The sequence below is a fragment of the Puntigrus tetrazona genome, chromosome 5, assembly GCF_018831695.1.
Source record: "Puntigrus tetrazona isolate hp1 chromosome 5, ASM1883169v1, whole genome shotgun sequence".
In the NCBI taxonomy this organism is placed as follows: domain Eukaryota; kingdom Metazoa; phylum Chordata; class Actinopteri; order Cypriniformes; family Cyprinidae; genus Puntigrus; species Puntigrus tetrazona.
The window spans coordinates 10,034,624-10,052,924 of NC_056703.1; the positions used below are offsets into that span (position 1 = coordinate 10,034,624).

General features: G+C 36.9%; 3 protein-coding genes across 6 annotated transcripts; 1 reads left to right on the forward strand and 2 right to left on the reverse strand.

Annotated features, from left to right (window-relative positions):
* The first annotated feature begins 329 nt into the window (after window positions 1-329).
* Window positions 330-7,687, forward strand: erap1b (endoplasmic reticulum aminopeptidase 1b). The gene is made up of 19 exons (XM_043238610.1): window positions 330-476; window positions 1,213-1,720; window positions 1,832-1,970; window positions 2,121-2,255; window positions 2,390-2,510; window positions 2,610-2,764; window positions 2,865-2,978; window positions 3,104-3,235; window positions 3,323-3,454; window positions 3,780-3,863; window positions 3,950-4,107; window positions 4,684-4,763; window positions 4,924-5,107; window positions 5,230-5,386; window positions 6,319-6,503; window positions 6,582-6,743; window positions 6,816-6,956; window positions 7,034-7,115; window positions 7,283-7,687. The coding sequence occupies exons 2-19, from the start codon at window positions 1,230-1,232 to the stop codon at window positions 7,451-7,453; spliced, it is 2,823 nt and encodes a 940-aa protein (XP_043094545.1). The 5' UTR covers window positions 330-476; window positions 1,213-1,229; the 3' UTR covers window positions 7,454-7,687.
* A 223-nt stretch (window positions 7,688-7,910) lies between these two features.
* On the reverse strand, window positions 7,911-12,151 carry gtf2h2 (general transcription factor IIH, polypeptide 2). 2 transcript variants are annotated; one of them, XM_043238205.1, is made up of 15 exons: window positions 11,819-12,151; window positions 11,481-11,558; window positions 11,355-11,391; window positions 11,177-11,263; window positions 11,047-11,097; window positions 10,914-10,968; window positions 10,724-10,829; window positions 10,544-10,634; window positions 10,380-10,467; window positions 10,202-10,309; window positions 9,864-9,927; window positions 8,856-8,959; window positions 8,674-8,776; window positions 8,558-8,597; window positions 7,911-8,467 (listed from the first exon to the last, which is right to left on the reverse strand). In XM_043238205.1, exons 1-15 carry the CDS (start codon window positions 11,872-11,874, stop codon window positions 8,357-8,359), a joined length of 1,179 nt encoding a protein of 392 aa, XP_043094140.1. In that variant the 5' UTR covers window positions 11,875-12,151; the 3' UTR covers window positions 7,911-8,356. The 2 variants fall into 2 exon arrangements, with proteins under 2 accessions (XP_043094140.1, XP_043094141.1); XM_043238206.1 differs by having other exon boundaries at window positions 11,355-11,408; window positions 11,819-11,833.
* Window positions 12,152-12,274: 123 nt separating this feature from the next.
* oclnb (occludin b) lies at window positions 12,275-17,939 on the reverse strand. Of its 3 annotated transcripts, none has more exons than XM_043239511.1 (9): window positions 17,786-17,939; window positions 16,757-16,846; window positions 15,610-16,291; window positions 15,240-15,407; window positions 14,292-14,398; window positions 13,713-13,811; window positions 13,397-13,568; window positions 13,128-13,169; window positions 12,275-12,986 (listed from the first exon to the last, which is right to left on the reverse strand). In XM_043239511.1, exons 2-9 carry the CDS (start codon window positions 16,798-16,800, stop codon window positions 12,888-12,890), a joined length of 1,413 nt encoding a protein of 470 aa, XP_043095446.1. In that variant the 5' UTR covers window positions 16,801-16,846; window positions 17,786-17,939; the 3' UTR covers window positions 12,275-12,887. The 3 variants fall into 3 exon arrangements, with proteins under 3 accessions (XP_043095446.1, XP_043095447.1, XP_043095445.1); XM_043239512.1 differs by having other exon boundaries at window positions 13,713-13,808; window positions 17,773-17,936; XM_043239510.1 differs by having other exon boundaries at window positions 17,773-17,935.
* Window positions 17,940-18,301: the final 362 nt, after the last annotated feature.

The following is an 18,301-nucleotide window of genomic DNA, read 5'->3' on the forward strand; positions in this document are numbered from 1 at the left end:
AGACTTGTTCTGTAACTTTTCATGTTTGCAATTGCAATGTGCAGTACAACAACTAGCTACCAACTTTTTTTTTTTTTTTTTTTCAAAAACAGAACTTCTCCTGAGTTATGTTAGTCATTCATTCATTAATTCATTCATTCGTTCGTTCGTTCAATCACAGTACAGTCTTCCTGGTGGTATTTTGGTTCAGGCTCATTTCCACAGTCTGGGGAACTGTGAGGGAGGATCTGGCAACATGCATCTACATGGTTACTGCACGTTAAATGCAACTTTGCGTACAGGTCGTATTTATTTTATAGGGTTACTTTAAATGTATAATTAAAGCGTTAGAGAAGCGCTTTTATTTTAAAAAACAACTTCCCATGATGCAAATGTTGAAGAATTGTATTTTCACTTTCACATTCTTTGATTAGAATGCACAGCTGAACCAAACCTAACACATTGGAGATTTTAACCGAGAAGCGTAGTTCCTAATCGTAAGTATTTTGTGATATAAAAACAAATATGAAATTTATCTCTAGCACGTGACTATATGGTACAGACGACTTTTGGTTAAGCTTGGCTGTTGCACGCGCAGTGCCGTTTCGGTTTACATCACAGTAAAAGACGTTGGTGTTATACAAACCCAATGTAGAATTTTTGCTCAATTTAATTTTATCGGTGTCTGACTAACGCATTCGCCGTGCCATTTCATTCGAGTCCGATCTTTTTACTGAATCTATTGAAATGGTTTACGGTTAATAATGACTGAACTGTGGCTCTTAAACATGTACGTTAGCCTAAAGTAGGAAACCGGTAAACTGATAGTGAAACAGTTTGCAATAGGAAGCCTAAAATGCTTAACACATGCGAAATATCGTTTTCAAAAGAATATTAAATAATATTAAAGCGATTAAGCAAATAACTTTTTTTTCTGTAAATGATTATGTTTTATGAGCGGAATTATATGTGCAACTAAAAGACATTGGACATGTGAAATCCATAATCGATCAGTAAAAGTGCAACGTGCCTTCAGTTTGACTACGTCATGCCGTAAATTAATTGTTCGAAAGAACCGATTCAGTAAATTGAGGGACATATATAAAAGAGCATTAAACACTTTCTCACTAAATTATTTTTAAACCAAGGCGAAAACTGAACTTTTACAAAGTAATCAAGTACATATTGAGCTCATGGGCTTGTGTTGTTGTTTTTTTCTTTTTCCCCCTACAGTGTAGTACTGGGCAGCCATGATTCGCTTTGCTCTGCTTGTGAATCTTTTAGTTTTGCCCATTTACCTCTGGGCTGCAGACACTCAAGAGACAACTTTATTTCCCACATCAATTAATGGAGAACCATTCCCGTGGAACAAAATGAGGCTTCCGGACACAGTATTACCCATTCGTTATGATCTCCTTATCCACCCCAACCTCACAAGTTTAGACTTTACTGGAATGGTGCAGATCCAAATTGAGGTCCTTGAAATCACCAAAACAATCATACTGCATAGTAAGGATCTTCACATTTCCAAAGCAAGGTTGCTAGGATCAGACATAGGTCAGCTGCAGGCCCTGAAGGTGCTAGAGTACCCATACTTCCAGCAGATTGCACTTATATCTGAGCATGCAGTGCTGAAGAGAGGCCATGTATATTCAATTCAACTGGAGTTTGCCGCCAACCTCTCTGAGAGCTTTCATGGATTTTACAAAAGCACATATCGTACCAGCAAGGGAGACCTCAGGTGAGAACCCTTACACAAGCACAGCCAATATCTCTCTTCGAAATGGCTTTGAAAATGATTTATAATTTTTTAAAAAGCAATAATCTATTGTTATGCACATTACATTCTCAGGTTTGTGGCTTCCACGCAGTTTGAGCCAACTAGTGCCCGGGCAGCTTTCCCCTGTTTTGATGAACCTGCCTTCAAAGCCAACTTTTCCGTGCGGATTCGCAGAGAAGCAAAGCATATTGCCCTCTCAAACATGCCTAAGGTGTTGTTATAATATTCCTAGAACCTCTACTGATCAATCCTGCTGTTTTCTGACTAAAACCTGAATAAATCATAAAGTGCATGAACTATTAATCTGCCGTTTGAGACACTGATTCTTCTGTTGAGTCTACTCTTTTTTTCTTTACTCCAGCTGAGAACAGTAGAGCTGCCAGACAGCCTGTTTGAGGACCAGTTTGATATGAGTGTTAAGATGAGCACATACCTGGTGGCCTTCATTGTTTCTGACTTTCTGTCTATCAGCAAAACGAGTCAGCATGGAGTCCAGGTTAGAAGATGATCTGTATTACATCATTCACCCCAAACCAAGTGCTTATAAGATACCATACTATAAGATACCACCTCCATCAATTATTACTTTTTGTGATGCTCTATAAATGTATTTATTTGATATGAATTCAGATTTCAGTGTATGCTGTGCCAGAGAAGATCGACCAGGCAGAGTTTGCTCTAGATGCTGCAGTGAAGCTGCTTGACTTCTATGATGACTACTTTGACATTCCCTACCCTCTACCAAAACAGGGTTGGCTCCACATTTCGTCTACTTTTTAAAATGCTTGTTTTTGAGTTCACTGTAAAAGGCCTGCTTTTGGATTCACTGATTATATAATCTGCTCTGCAGATCTTGCTGCCATACCAGACTTCCAGTCTGGAGCGATGGAGAATTGGGGTTTGACCACCTACCGGGAATCAGGCCTTCTTTTTGACCCTCACAAATCTTCTGCTTCAGACAAGTTGGGCATTACAATGATCATCGCCCATGAACTGGCCCATCAGGTGATCTCATGACATCAGTTAACTAATATGGGATTTTTCTAGTAATTATTGTTGCTATGGTTAATTAAGTAATTGATCATTCTTTCTATGTTCTTGTTAGTGGTTTGGAAACTTGGTGACCATGCAGTGGTGGAATGATCTGTGGCTGAATGAAGGTTTTGCCAAGTTCATGGAGTTTGTGTCTGTCAACATCACCAATCCTGAACTGCAAGTTGTACGTTTTTGTTTATTAAGGACTGTTATCTTTATTTTCTTTTGCCCTTTTATTTCAATATATTTTATTTTAAAAGCACTCTGTGTGATTTGCTAAAATCCACCCCAATTTTCTTTGTGCCAAAGGAGGATTATTTCTTAGACAAGTGTTTTGAAGCCATGGAGGTGGACTCCTTGAGCTCCTCTCACCCAGTGTCCACACCGGTGGAGAACCCTGCTCAGATACAGGAAATGTTTGATGACGTTTCCTATGATAAGGTGCATAATAAAACGTTCATGTGCAATATGTGTTCTTGTTTTACTCTTTCAAAAGCTTTTTAAATCCAATTGTTCATGTCATTTCAGGGAGCTTGTATTCTGAACATGCTGAGAGAGTTTCTGACTCCAGATGCGTTTAAATTGGGTATTGTGAAATACCTAAAACGCTACAGTTACCAGAATACAGTCAATAGTAACCTGTGGGAAAGTCTGACCAATGTGAGTACAAGTGTGTGATGCAGAAGAATAGAACTCTGCAGTAAAATGTGTGGGCTTTTTTTTACCTAAGTTTCCCAGGTGAAATCCAGTCATCATTCCATGCAACCACAAACTTCATTTAAATCAATGAAGTAAATTTGCCACATTATCCAACAGAAAGCTGCTTGTTTAAAAATAAGATTTCTTTGTGAGCTGTGCTTTTTGCTACACTATTAAAAAATTGATAGTTTTTGCTAAAGAAAATTCAGAAAGGTTTTAGGAGTATAGGATCTCATGATATGGTAGTGAGTGTTAAGATTTGTCTCGATGACTCTCTCTGATATAGGTGTGTGACTCTGATGGTCTGGATGAAGGGAGACTGAAGGGTGATGAGTCCTGTCGGCGCTCAGTCTCACACTCTGGAGCTTCTGTGGGTTACTCTGTTACATTATTAACTCCCTTTACCCTGTTTTAAACTGGTGTTGTGATGTATTTTTATGATATTTTATCTTTTAGAAATGGCACTCTGAGGATGAGCTGGACGTTAAGGCTATGATGGAGACATGGACGTTGCAGGAGGGCTTTCCACTCATTACGGTGGAGGTCAAAGGTCGCGAAGTTAGACTAAGTCAAGAGCGTTACCTCAAGAGTGATGACCCCTCACAAACATCCAGGTTTATTATTAATATCAAAGATCGACAGCTTCTTAATTTGTATGCTTGTGATACTGATTTTATTTTTTATATGATTTTTTTCATGGTTTATACTTTTAGCTCTTTGGTGTACAGACATTTACACACACCATGTACAAACACGTATTGTTGCGATTAAAATGACGGCATTGGAAATTATTAGGAAACTAATTTCATAAACATAATTTCAGTAGAAATGTATGGTACTGTGTTCAAACTGAAAGCTCTTTACCAAAGTTTAAGTGAAATATAATACCAAAAAACCTGTCATTTTTGACCGCCAACACCACCAAATGGTGACAAATGCCATACAGTTGAGATGTATTACCAGTCAAAATAAGTTATTAGTTTTCTTGCATATAAAACAGTGAATCATACATATCGTGAACAAGATAAAATATTATCAATGTATGAATCCAAGTCACAAAATTTTTTATAATTATATTCTTGTATATGCACAGATATAAATCATGTACACTCACAGTAACAAATGTTTCTCTCCTAATTTTCCTCCTCATTTTTTTTTTAACACTTGGTTGAAAATTCTTAATCTTACAGCTTCCTGTGGCACGTTCCGTTGACTTACATTACCAGCGACTCGACCACAATTCACCGCTTCCTGCTTAAGGCCAAAACAGGTATTTGTTTTAATAAAATGATTCAATAATACTATTAAAATACTTCAGTATTTTCTTTTTTAAAGTTTGTAAGATGTCAGTGTCTAGACATCTGTAAACAAAACAAAGATCATCCACAGAAATCTGATTTCTAACAGACCTGTTGTGTATGTCGTCACAGATGTTTTGTATCTGCCGGAGGAGGTGGACTGGATCAAGTTTAACGTGGACATGAGTGGATATTACATTGTTCACTATGAGGGTTCCGGCTGGGATGACCTCATCGCGCTGCTCAAACACAATCACACAGCGCTCAGCAGCAATGACCGGGCCAGCCTCATCAACAACGCCTTCCAGCTGGTCAGGTAGGTCCTTATTCTTCAGCTTACAGTACGTGCTCTTGTGCAAATCATACAATAACAGTGCTGGCAGGCTCTCATGCCCTGGATTGTTTTAAAACCTCCTCCCTCCTGTGTGTTCTGCACAGTGTTGGTAAGCTTCCCCTGGATAAGGCTTTAGACCTGACACTGTACCTGAGCAAGGAAACTGAGATCATGCCAGTGACGCAGGGTTTCAGTGAGCTTGTGCCTCTGTACAAACTGATGGAGAAGAGAGACATGCTGGAGCTGGAGAACCAGATGAAGGTCAGTCAGGCATCACACTGATCATTAATTCATTCATGATTCAGATTTTAAATTAGCTTCTTTTTGGTTCGTGCAATTCTGAGAAGAAAAACTAATGTATCTTGACATTGTAATAATATCAATAGTGCAATAAAAACATGTGAAATATGATTACAATTTAAACTCCTTTTTGTCTGCTTGTTTTAATATGGTATATTTGATTCTCATGATAGTAAAGCTGAATTTTCATTGGCATTACTCCAGTCTTCAGTGTCGCATTCAGAAATCACTTGAATATGCTGAATAAGTGCTTAAGAAACATTTCTTATTATTATCAATGTTAAAAACAATAGTGCTACTTAATAAATTTGTGGAAACTGAATTTATTTGGAGTAGAAGATGTATAAATGTTTTACTGTACCTTTTAATCAATTCAGTGCATTAAAAGAATTCATGACTTTTTTTTTTATCTTACACTGATGCCACACTTTTGAACAGTAATATAAATGATGAATTTTGGTATTGAAAAATTTTAATTGTAATTTAATCAGGAAAATTGTGATTACTGATCTAGATAATACCACATAACCCTGGAAGTTAAATGCAATGGAAATTTTTATAAAGATCATCAATTTATAAAGTTTTCTAGTTAAATTTAAAATCTAATTGGCTAGAAAAGTGTTCTTTGTTAATATGTGATTTTTAAATAATCAGGTCCACTGGAATAGCAACAATAATCTGTTGTTTAAGATGTGTGAAAGCCCTTGTTGGTTCATTTAAAACCTGATCAACAAGGGCTTTTATCGTCGTTGTTTTAATTGATTAATCTTTATTGTGATTCTGAGTAGATTAAGTAGATTAGAATTACCTTTTTGTATGAAACGAGCTGCCCAAGGCATGCCTTGTTCCCTGTTCTAGATGTGTAACTAATGCTGGTTCTCTCCGTGGTCCAGGGCTACATACTGCAGCTGTTCAGGAAGCTCATAGACCAGCAGTTGTGGACTGATGATGGCTCTGTGTCTCAGAGGATGCTGCGCAGCTACCTGCTCCTGTTCGGCTGTGTGCGGGGTCATCCTCCCTGTGTCAGCACCGCTACCCAGCTCTTCAACCAGTGGAGGGACACCGATGGGAATATGAGGTCAGAGGTCATCATTTTCTTTCCTTTCTGAAACTTCCTCTTGAAATTAACGGAGAAATTAAATATCTTTGCCTCTAGCCTTCCGAATGACGTTACTATGGCTGTGTTTTCTGTTGGCGCCCGGACTGAAGATGGCTGGGAATTCCTATTTGAGAAGTACAAGGAGTCCATGTATGTCTCGATGAAGAGCAGGATAAAGATGGCCCTCACGACCAGCCCTCTCGATCACAAGCTTAAATGGTGAGACATTCAGATACATATCACTTTAGTAAAATAAGAATAATTGCTAATGCGATCCTTTATTTGTGTCAGGATGATGGAGCAGAGTCTGGTGGGAGAGGTGATGAAGACTCAGGATCTGCCATATATTGTGTCTTCCGTCAGTAAAAATCCTAAGGCCTACAAACACGCATGGGACTTTTTAAAAGCTAACTGGGACTCCCTGATTAAGAAGTGAGATACTGATTTAATTAGACACAAAATAGTGGTGTATTCTGAGCCCTTTAATGACTTCAGATATTTGTCTATAGGTTTGAGCTTGGCTCATACTCTATAGCGCACATGGTAGTGGGAGTGACCAACCAATATTCCACCAGAGAAATGCTAGCTGAGGTAGGTATTATTTATATAAATATAGTCCTCCTATATATATAGAGAGAGAAAGAGATATTAAGGACAACAGATAATTGGGAGCTTTCGTCATTTGGTCTAGACCAAAAAAATATCTGATCCTGTAATCAGAAGACTTCATTACATGATGTGTTTCTCTGCTTCATCAGATTCGTAGTTTCTTCACTTCCTTGCGGGCTGAGACCGGAGCTGAACTGAGATGTATTCAGCAAGCCTTGGAGAACATTGAGGAGAACATTCGCTGGATGGACAAGAACCTCCCACTACTGAAGGCCTGGCTGCACAGACACTATGACCAGCAAAAGAAAATAGAGCTGTGAAGCACATACTGTAAATGTCAAAGTCATAGGTGTATACATTTTATAGTGCAGCTTAATAGAATGCAAATGTTTTGATAAGAACTTCGGTAAAGTGTGTGAAATAAGTGATACTGAATTTGTGAATATGGGGTGAATATTTTTGAAGAGCTGTACCATTGCTTGTAAAGGTAAAATGTAAGAATGTCATCTGTTTAAGAACATTTCATCTTAAAAAAATTTTTTTTGTGAACTGGATTATTTTTGTGCTTTTGTGGGACATTTTGCTGCAACACCTTAAACATATATACCAGAGATAATTTATACAATCTATCTATCTATCTATCTATATATATATATATATATATATATATATATATATATATATATATATATATATATATATATATATATATATATATATATATATATATATAATGTAGTAATAATTTAGTTTGCAAAAACAAGTCAATCAATGTAGTACGGTATTAAAAGAATTTAATTTGAACAATTCATCTCAACACCTAATTACAAGTTTGCATCTGCATAATTGAGTACAGGCAACTATAATAACATGGTATATAGAAAACTAAATCTAGAAACAGATGTCATGTTAAATCATAACAACTCAGTGGCTTAAACAGAAATAGGACACTGACAAAATGGCACAAAATGTTTTCTCTGATGCTGGTTTCATTTGGTCCAGTGAGACACTTTTCCCCATAGGGGGCGCCTTTCATACAGTAACAGCTTAAGCACAGCTATGATGCAAAAACCAGAAAGATGCCAAAGACCCTGACAACCACTTGCTTTCATTATGTTAAGCCTAAATAATCAGTAATAATCTGAATCAGTGGATCATCACTTCCTCTTTTTCTTCTGCATCTCCCAGTTTCTACTTGTGCTGAAGTTCACATATGTCTTACATCAGGACGTCCTGTCAGTCTGCATGCAGCCAGGACAGCAGTGCAGTGTGTCATGTATGAAGAGATCGCACTCCACGCAGAACACTTTTTTACATGTTAGACAAGTAAACACCTGGAGATAGGAGAAAAAGAGACTTAATGTCATTTTAAACAAGAAATAATTAATGCTCCCATGCAAAAGATTTTGAATGGGAAAACCTACACTTTTGTCTTTCAACTCTCCTTGGCAAGCTTCACAGAACCTGAAAAGACAGATTAATGCTATGAAATAGGCTGTATGAGACAGAGGGGTTTTCACAGAGTGAGTGTGGAGCTCACCTCTCGCCCTCATACTCTTCCAGGGGGGTCTCCTGGAAGGCCTCAAGGGGGAAGAGGTGATGAAAGGAACGTGCAAGGTGAGGAGCGGAAACTAGAGTCAGACCTGTACCAGAGAGAAGGCAGACTGTGAAAACTGAAGATTAGTGTACAGACTGAACAACAGGGACATGCTAAGAACATACCGCACACTTTACACTCCACTGGCAGTTCAGTGTATTTGGCTCTGCACTGCGGGCAGTAATAGCCACCAAGAGTGAGTCCTGGTTCACCAGCGCTGTCTAGGTGCCTGAAATATATTAGAAAATTAACTATAATTAATATACATTAAAGATAGTATTTGGGGTCAATAAGATTTTTTTCTAAATGAGTAATTAGCAAGGAAGCATTCAATTGTTCTAAAATTACAGTAAAGATATTTTCTTTCTTCTTTTTCGACATTAAAATTCTGAAAATGTTTTTAACATTGATAAACACAGTTGTTGTTTTTTTTTGTTTTTTTAAGTAAAGTGAGTTGTTCGTGCTGTGCGAAAAACTGATTTAGTATACATCATAATTAATTAAAACTAAAATGCAAACTCAGATAATAATAATTATATATGGTAAACAGCACAAATGTATCTTATCCAATTATATTAACCAATGTCTTTGCTGCTGACCTTTGCTGATGATCCAGTTCAACCGTAATAATAATAATAATGATTTTGCATAGACTAATAATTGCGCTTCATTGTTTTTAAATGGTTGTACTGATGTTGTGCTTTCTTTAGCCTGAGATTTATACATGCCAGTATTTAGTGTCAAGAAGCTTTTATACTTGCTATAAACAGAACTTTTTATAAAAACAAACAATCAAGCCCTGCTCATATTTAAAAGGTAATGGTAATGCAACACATTACTTTTCATAAAAAAATAAGTAACATAATTAGTTACTTTTTTAGGGAGTAATGCAATCGTAATTGTAATGCATTCACTTTAACATAACATTCCCCAACACTGTTTATAACAATAAGATTTCTTTCTTTAGCACCTAATTAGCATATTAGACTGATTTCTGAAGGGTCATGTGACATGTAATTCAGCCATTAAAATAGTTACTTTTAGTTGTTATAATACTTGATAACATCATTTTTTTGCTGTATTTTTGATTAAATAGCGTAAGATCACATACATAAGATGTAAACTGTACTCACGACATGCTGAACGAAGGCTTGGCATCCTGATCAGACATGGAGGCTATGACATGCTGGGGGAAACCTACACAAAATTATTATGCGAATTAAAGATATTGTAGAAGATGATATATTACAATACTGTAGCTTACACTAATACAAAATTTCCCAGACACCAATCAGAACAAATCCTGGACACCTTGACATTTACAGTGCGGTGAAGATATAAAATATATACTAAATTACAGCATTCCCAGTTCTACATACTTCTTAAATACTTTGGCTAATTTTGAACTAAGCATTTAGCATTTTACTCAATTTTAATAGCGTAAATGTGGTGACAATGTCTGTGTGATTACCCATGCGAATGAGGGAGCACTCAGAGGAGGAGCTGGCTGGAGGCGGCTTCACATGCAGCATCAGCAGCTCTTTAAAATGACTCTCGTCCAGAATTACATTGTAGGATCCTATTGGGACAAAAAGGACTTTAGAAAACATTACACAAGGGAGAAATCACATTTAAGTAAGACTACCAACCTCCAGTTTCTCTTGTGAGGATGGTGCACACCCGAACCTCTGCCGACAGACCGATCACAGACACTCTGATCTTCAAACCGTTCAGAGTCTGTCGATATATTAAAACGAGAGAGCAAATAAATCAGCGTTCATCAAACCATCGTGCTAACATCATTCACACTCACTTTGATCAGCTCGTAGATGTTGGCTGGGTCACAGGTAGTAAGACTGCTGAAAACAACCAGGATCTCTTTGCTTGTGTGAGCAGGCATGTGTCTGCGTGAAAACAGAAACATGGTTACCGCGTTAAAGGAATATGTAGGTTACAAAGCCCTGTATTCAGATGGAGGCAACATGTCCCTTACTTTAGAGTTTGCATGGCCAAGTTCAGAGAGTTGTAGAGAGATGGTTCCCCAACACACGTGGCGTCCACGGCTTTCTTCAGAGCTGCTATATGCTTCTTAGGGTTCCCTGGTAAGAGTAAAATGATATGAAGTTAGGATAACGATAAAGAAAACTTCTCAAAATATGCAAACATAATACTAATGCATCAACCTGCAAGATCAGTGAGCTTCTCTGCCCTCTTGTTCTTAGTGGTAATGATCCCTATCTGTGAAGACATGGTACAGTTTAACGAGATGCACAGGCTGTAAACGCTCTCAGAAAGATACAGAGACAAGTGCATTACCTGACTGATTGGATTCTGGTCAAAGTATTCCTCTACAAAATACTCCATCAGCTAAAGAATGCAAAATGAAAGATCAGATTTCGTATAAAGTTAGGCTTGCATATGTCACTACGGATGCAGCGCTACTAACCTTTAAGGTTGAGGTGAGCCTGTTGGGCTTCAGGTCTTGATCTTCCATTGATCTAGACGAGTCTATGATCACAAAGAGGTGCCGCATCTGGTTTGGTGGGAATTATGTACACGATTATGATCAGTCTCCATCAACAAAAAAATACTAAAACAACGGGGGACAGTAAAATGCATCTTACCATCCCAAGCCGAACTTGTCCATGACTCTCAAAGACTCTGTAACGTGACAGAGACTGCAAGTGACTATCAAAGCAATATGCAGTCAGCTCAAACTGGTATTTATATTTTGCATTTGAGTGCTGTACCTTTTCCTCTTCGCCTGGAAAAGAATGTCCTCCACAGTGGCTTTGAGAGATCCAGATTCATCCTCCTTCAGGACCTCCCTGAGAGAGACACATGTCAATGGCTCATTACAGCGTATGCGTTCTCGTGTGCTTTAATAAACATAAGTGTCTGGCAGTCTTGTGACGCTCCTTACAAACATACTAAGCCATAGTTTCTGAGCTTTTCTGTTTTATACAATTATTTACGGTATTTTATGAAATATATTTTATTAACAATGATAATTTTTGTGTCAATTTGAGGTAAACAGTGCATTTAATTTGAAAACGTACACAATTAAACCTAAAGCTCAATTCCTCACCATGTTCGTTCGTATCCTCCTTCCCAGCGTTTTGCTCTCTCTGGTTCTTCATCCATGTTTTATAATTTTAACAAAGCTTTCTTTAAGGTTAATGTTATACAGTTTTGCCGTTTAAGATGTTTCAATAGACTTCTGCATTTGGTCTCCTCACCGACCTTCCCTTATACGTTGTATAGATTTCCGTACTTTAAATAACAAATACATAAAATTGCCTATAAACTGTATTTTTCTATCAAGTTCATATAAACATGTGACTTAACTTGCTCGGTTGACTACAACAACAAACCAATTCATCCCGTATTTACTCTCGGGCTACCCTTTGTCCGTCGATTTGTTATGTCCTCCGGTGCAAAAAGCTGAACAGTAGTTCCGAGTTGTGGAATCCATAAAATCAGTTTATGATTAGCTTTTACTTGTCTATTTTAATTTCAGAAGCTGAAATTAATGCAAAAGTCATTTGAAATTGAATGCCTTTTATTTGACCAAATCTTTACACAAATAACGAGCATAAAAGTGTACTGTACATTCAACATATTTCGTCTGCCACATTAATATGGTTTAATTCTCTATAGATTTAAAGAACCAAATAATGAAATGAAATTAAACTGAATTCACACCTGTTCTGTGCATGCTTAAAAAAACAGCATAGATTGTTATTCTGGTGACAGATTAATCAACAAGTAAAAAAGAAAAGCCACAAAGACATTACAACAAACAACATTAGAATGTATTTTAAGATCCCTGAAACTACAAAAAAAAGTGGTCACAGTTTTGCTCATATTAAAGATTGCCTACACTAAATTTAACTTGACTACATATCTTCAGAAAAAGATAAAAATGTTAAAAGAAGACTTTATCTAGCTTTAAAAATAAAATAAAAAAATACTTCATTGATACCACAATATTTTGATCAAGCTTACTTAAAAGCAAAAAACCTGTCATACAGCAGCCATACAGTTTTTGATAATAACAGTGATACAGATTTTTAATACAGACATAAAGATACACTAAAGTCCCAAAACAAAACATCATGTGGCAACATACTCTCCGGAGTTTCTAGTGCCTGGTTTTATTGTCTGTGGTCATAGTCGCTGACCCTTCTTTTGATCAAGGACAGTTTTGTCTTCAGCTCTTTACACCTTTTCTTTTTCATCTGATAGTCTGGAGACTGCGAGACAGAAACGGGTCAGAATTTACATTTGCACCAATACAATTAAATCATAATCATGATCTACTACAAACATTAATTCTTTTTAACAGCTGTGACAAATTATACAAAATCACAATGTTCTAATCTGAAAGGGTTTACCTTCTTCAAACTTTTGAGCCTGCTGTACACATCCATGGCATCCTTTTTATGGAAAAACATGAGTAATATAATAATGCAACATTTTAATTAAACAGCGACTTCATAAACAATATTAATGCTTAATACTATAAATAAGTTTTTATTAGATTTTATTATTTATATTATTATTATTGAAAGGTGAAAGTAATTTTGTGATCACCCATAACTCAAAGCTTTTGAAGTTTGTGACATGTTTTGTGAATTTTTGTTTGTCTTTATAGATTACATACCATGAACTGTGGGCTGCCTTCCTGCAAGCCATCTAGCTCTCGATCCGTATCTGCCAAGCCCTGATTAATATCATCTAGCTCAGACTGAAGACGCTTGTACTCCATGTGGTCTCTGTCAAACTCTCTCTTGTACTCAAGCCTCTCCTGCTCATTAATGATAGGAGGATACTCACTGAGAGCGTCGCAGCACAAAATGGAGGTAAAGAGGAAAATAAGACAAGAGCGTTACTGATTACAAATATTCACAAACGCCAAGTATGTTAAGAAAAAGCACTCCAGGACTACCAAATATAACCATATAAAAGATTTCCCTCACCTTTGATAGTCCGTGTCCAGCTCATCTCCAGACTCTCCAGTGTCATAGTCTCTCAGTTTACTTTTCAGTCCACTTAAAGAGCTTGTCACGTCAGAACTACTTTTATTAAAGAAAATAATAATAATTAGGTATGATAGTTAAAATTTTGATTGATACTGACAAAGTGAGAATAGCTTTCCAATTACAATAGTTTCAGTTAGTCCACATAATCAGTTTGTGAAACTGGTTATTCGTGTTCATGACAAACAAACAAAATCCACCAGGTCCTATTCATACAGGGACAAGACTTCCTGGATTCCTTTACTCTGTGGCACCTTTAGTGACAAACTAATATTGAGCAGACCAATCCTTTTGAGTCATTCTGTACTTACTCGGCTGATTAAGAGAAGTGCTCTTTCTGTTTTTTTATGCAATTTAATAATTCACAAAAAAGTATCATCTTTATAGTCAGCCACTACAAATGTAATTATTCTAAAATAAGTTTGATTATTATAAATATTAGTCAAGCCCAATTAAGGCAAAATCACTTAAAGTCTACAGAAGGATGAAAAGTAATGCATTAGCTATGAGATGGCCTACCTTGGAACGTAAACTGGTTTCTGGCTGTGAACCATTGGCTGTGCAACTGCAACTTGATCATTGTGGTCATTGACAAAAGCCTCTGGATCTCCAGACACATTATTAACCTGAAGAAGAAAAAAAAAATCATATCTAGTGAGTTAATAGAGACATTTTGAATAAATAAATATCTTTCATGCATGCAATAAATAAATTATATATATAGTCCTGACTGATCCAAAAAGCTAGCATCTCAAAACAATTTCACTCATTATTTGGTAGTCTGTAACTCCTGTAAGTGTTGCACTAGGCCTCTCTGTTTCCCCAACTCATTCAATCGCCTTTTTGTATGGTAAATAGTCTGGACAAACATTAAAGCCAGGCAAAACCGGTTCCACCACTTCCACAAATACCATCATGACATAAAGGACAAAACTACCACTGCTTACATGGTGATTTGTGTAAGAACAAAGCCAATGGAGCGACCTAGTAACACTACAACATGATCACGTTTTTTGGTCTAACAATTTCAACCTTCCAGTTCAGGAACTTTTAAGTCATTATTAAGTGCTATGTGCATTTAATCAAGGCTTTTTGGATGATAATCATGTTTTCCCATCAAGTGCATAAGAGGACACACCCAGAAACTAGACACAACACCTCTTCGTGGAAATCTTGCTCTGAAAACTCTTTCATGCGGAGAAGTTAACAGCAATGCTCTACACTAAGGATACACCTAAAAAACAGTGGGGCAACTATAGGCACCACATAACAACATTTGAAAATAAAACAAGATTAAGATGCATTCTGGGGTATTAAATAGTAGCAATAGTACAACCTAAGTGCTACACAAATGGTCTTAAATTTCATAACATCATGAATCTATGCATTCCACTGCCTAAAAAACAAAACTAATATGAACAAGAAATGAATAGATCTTTTGTGGAATTTGCTAGTGAAAATTCTTACCCATTCCCCGATGCCTTGGGATGTGAGTCCGTCGGTGATGGTCTTCACGTCATACCACAGAACGCGCTCCCTGCCGTATCTCCTGATCTGCCCTCGGGTCTTCACCGCGAACACAAGTAAGATGATCAATCCGACCACAACCAGAAACCCAAGAACTATGGCAATGGCCTTAAAAAGAAAGGATAAATAAAACGCTTTAAATAGCACTGTAAACTAACAACAATATAGAGGACAGTATGGCAGACCAGATTCAGTGTTTGCATGAATCTCAACTAGAAGGGTATTAAGTTTGTGTCTGATAATAGCCAACCCGAACTGAACAAATATTATTCTGAATCTGGCCTACTCTCAGTCGGGAGAACACGCTCACCTCTTCAGGCTCCACTACACAATAGTGGTATAAATATTGATTTATAAAAATGCCAGAGGCCTGATCTTGGTTCTGGTATTGCGCACACAGCTGCAAGATCTGATTATACATCATGGATCCAGACGTCTGAGAGGTGGGGTTAACAGCGACCAGGTACACGATGGTGGCGATGAGCATGAGCGCAGCCAGGATGGCACAAATAATGATGGAGGCCAGATAGAACGAGGGAGACTGTGCAGCGTTCTGCCTCGACACCACCAGGACGAAGATGATGAGCACAGCAATAAAGGTGATTGCAGCAATCGCGATGATGAAACCCTTGCCAGATTTTGGGTCCATGTACGTGCCGCCTCCATAGCCATAGCCACCGAGACCCCCACCATAGCCTCCTCCATATCCACTGAGCCCACCGCCGTATGATCCACCGCCGTATGATCCTCCACTGTATGATCCACCGCTATAGCTGCCTCCATAGCCTCCCATCCCAAGACTCCCAAGGCCCATGGCGCTGGCATCATAGTCCCATGCCAGTGTGGAGGCTACGCAGGCAAACATAGCCACACACAAAATGATGATGATGATGCACAAGATCTTCATGACACCTGGGGGTGATGTCCAGCGGTAAAAGTGAAGCATTTCATCGGGGTGATAAGAAGGTGCGCGATGGGAGGTTCGGCGATGACTAAAAAGATGAAGTGAGATAATATGGATAGTAATAGGTAAACTTTACAAATAAAAAAAAATTTATCCAGGGATATTATAGTTAACTAAAACCATGAAAAAAAAAACTCTATATTAGAAATAAAATCATGAACTAAAATTTAAATATGTACACACATATACCAACAAAAACATATAAAAACTATATAGACAAACTGTAAAACAAATAATAAAATTTTGAAAACTAATAAAACAAAAAGATTAAATGTAATTTTAAAGGATTAAAATAAAAAAATTAAATTAAATCTTTTTAAACAAATCAGAAAATACAAAATAAAACCTAATTCAAAATATGAACAAAACTATTATAGTATATCAATAATACTAAAACAACACTGCTCAGTTCATAACACTTATAGCAAAGATTTGTCTGTACCGATAATGGATGATTACATGCTTTCTCTAATATGACTTTACAATAACTTACTGTCTGCCTCCATATGCAGGAGGGTGACTTGATTTTTTTGGCATGTTGTTAGCTTCCTGGACAAACTTCACAGGGTTATCTGGGTCAAATCTAGTGTAAGAACGGAAAAAAAGATCAATATGATATCATAATGCACTGTCGGAGAAACAAAAAATATAGAGACAGATAGATACAAAGATGATGATACAAATTAAGATACTAAGTGGCTTTTATTTTACAGTTATTAACGACTCGGCATGCATTTTTTATTATTTTTTTTTTGTGTAAAAAGGGACACAGTTTTGTGCTTTATAGCTGGTAACTAAGATATATATAAAATTACTATCATGTCCACTTAAATAATGTTTAGAATAAAAAGATTGATTATTTTAATTACACATTCATCTTAATTTACATTTTAAATCTGGCTTATTGTAATGCTTTTATATTATTGTGAGATTTTAGAGTTTTCAGTCTGAATTTCAAATTTTTCTTTTCAATTTTACTGGTTTGAATAAAAAAAAATGCATACAATCAGAGTAGTATATTGTAACAAAACAACTTAATATCAGCTTTAATTCATTTATTTTGGGTATGGATAAAATGCAGTTTTCTACATGCTTTCATTTGTAGCAGTGAAATAGAAGAATATTACATCAGCGTTTGAGATCAAGTGGAAAAAAAAAAAACCTGTAGGCCTAGGCTACATCAGTATTTCAGCTTGTGCACTATTCCAAAAAAAAGGGCTACGTCAAAATATTCTCAGAATTAGGACACATGACACCTGTAATTTTACATGAACATCCACATTATGATGGTCTGAAGAAAAACATGTTTATCAAAAAACACGAAGACAGTTAGCGTACCGTTTGAATGTCCTAAAAATAGCCATTTAACCATTTAATTAGGAGTTCTGTGCAATTTGGTTACGCTGCGTAGGCTATTCGTAAACGCAACAATCAACAACATGGGCTACAATGGGCTACAGTGTTCAGTTCGGAATATTTAAATATAAATGAGAAAATAAATAAACTCACCCTCAATCCTTACCAAAGCGTTTACTGCTGGTAAATAATTTGTAAGCCTTCCTCGCTCCTTACAGGAGTATTTCACGGACCTTCAAGACGCTCAGCCTTCAGGAAACGCCCGCTAAATACCGAGAGAGTTTCATAGATCTGCCGTCTCTCTCACAACACATCAGTGAAACTAGCCTCCCCCAGCCTCACCTGCACAGGTGTAGCCCCGCCCTGAACTTGTGCGCGCGGCGCGGAGTCACCGACGCGAGACCAGCCGCATTCACAATACATATATCTTGACGCATTTTGTTTAATATTAGCTCATTTTCAGTTAACTTTGTTGGATCATTTATACTAGTAGGCCTAGCTTAGACAATTTCTTTGACTTATATATGCGTAGTTGCCATACAAATTGGACTGTGTCATATATGTGACATATGTAGAAATAAATCAACATACAAATAACATGAGAGAATGTATATTCATACAGGTATAATTAGAGAGAGTTTTATCCTCAGTGTTAGAGGTCATTTATTTATTTATTAAATTT

Bases quoted from the DNA above. Each gene is read 5' to 3' on its own strand.
- erap1b (XM_043238610.1), top strand. From the start codon at position 1,230: ATGATTCGCTTTGCTCTGCTTGTGAATCTTTTAGTTTTGCCCATTTAC. The intron at 3,236-3,322 runs GTGCATAATAAA...ATGTCATTTCAG, and splicing joins ATGACGTTTCCTATGATAAG to GGAGCTTGTATTCTGAACAT. The intron at 5,108-5,229 runs GTAGGTCCTTAT...TGTTCTGCACAG, and splicing joins AACGCCTTCCAGCTGGTCAG to TGTTGGTAAGCTTCCCCTGG.
- gtf2h2 (XM_043238205.1), bottom strand. From the start codon at position 11,874: ATGGATGAAGAACCAGAGAGAGCAAAACGCTGGGAAGGAGGATACGAA. The intron at 11,098-11,176 runs GTTAGTAGCGCT...TGCATTCTTTAG, and splicing joins GGCTCACCTCAACCTTAAAG to CTGATGGAGTATTTTGTAGA. The intron at 8,468-8,557 runs GTAGGTTTTCCC...TCCTATCTCCAG, and splicing joins GAGAGTTGAAAGACAAAAGT to GTGTTTACTTGTCTAACATG.
- oclnb (XM_043239511.1), bottom strand. From the start codon at position 16,800: ATGCCAAAAAAATCAAGTCACCCTCCTGCATATGGAGGCAGACA. The intron at 13,812-14,291 runs GTAGGCCATCTC...CTTTAATAAAAG, and splicing joins AAACCAGTTTACGTTCCAAG to TAGTTCTGACGTGACAAGCT. The intron at 12,987-13,127 runs GTAAACCCTTTC...TCTGTCTCGCAG, and splicing joins GGCTCAAAAGTTTGAAGAAG to TCTCCAGACTATCAGATGAA.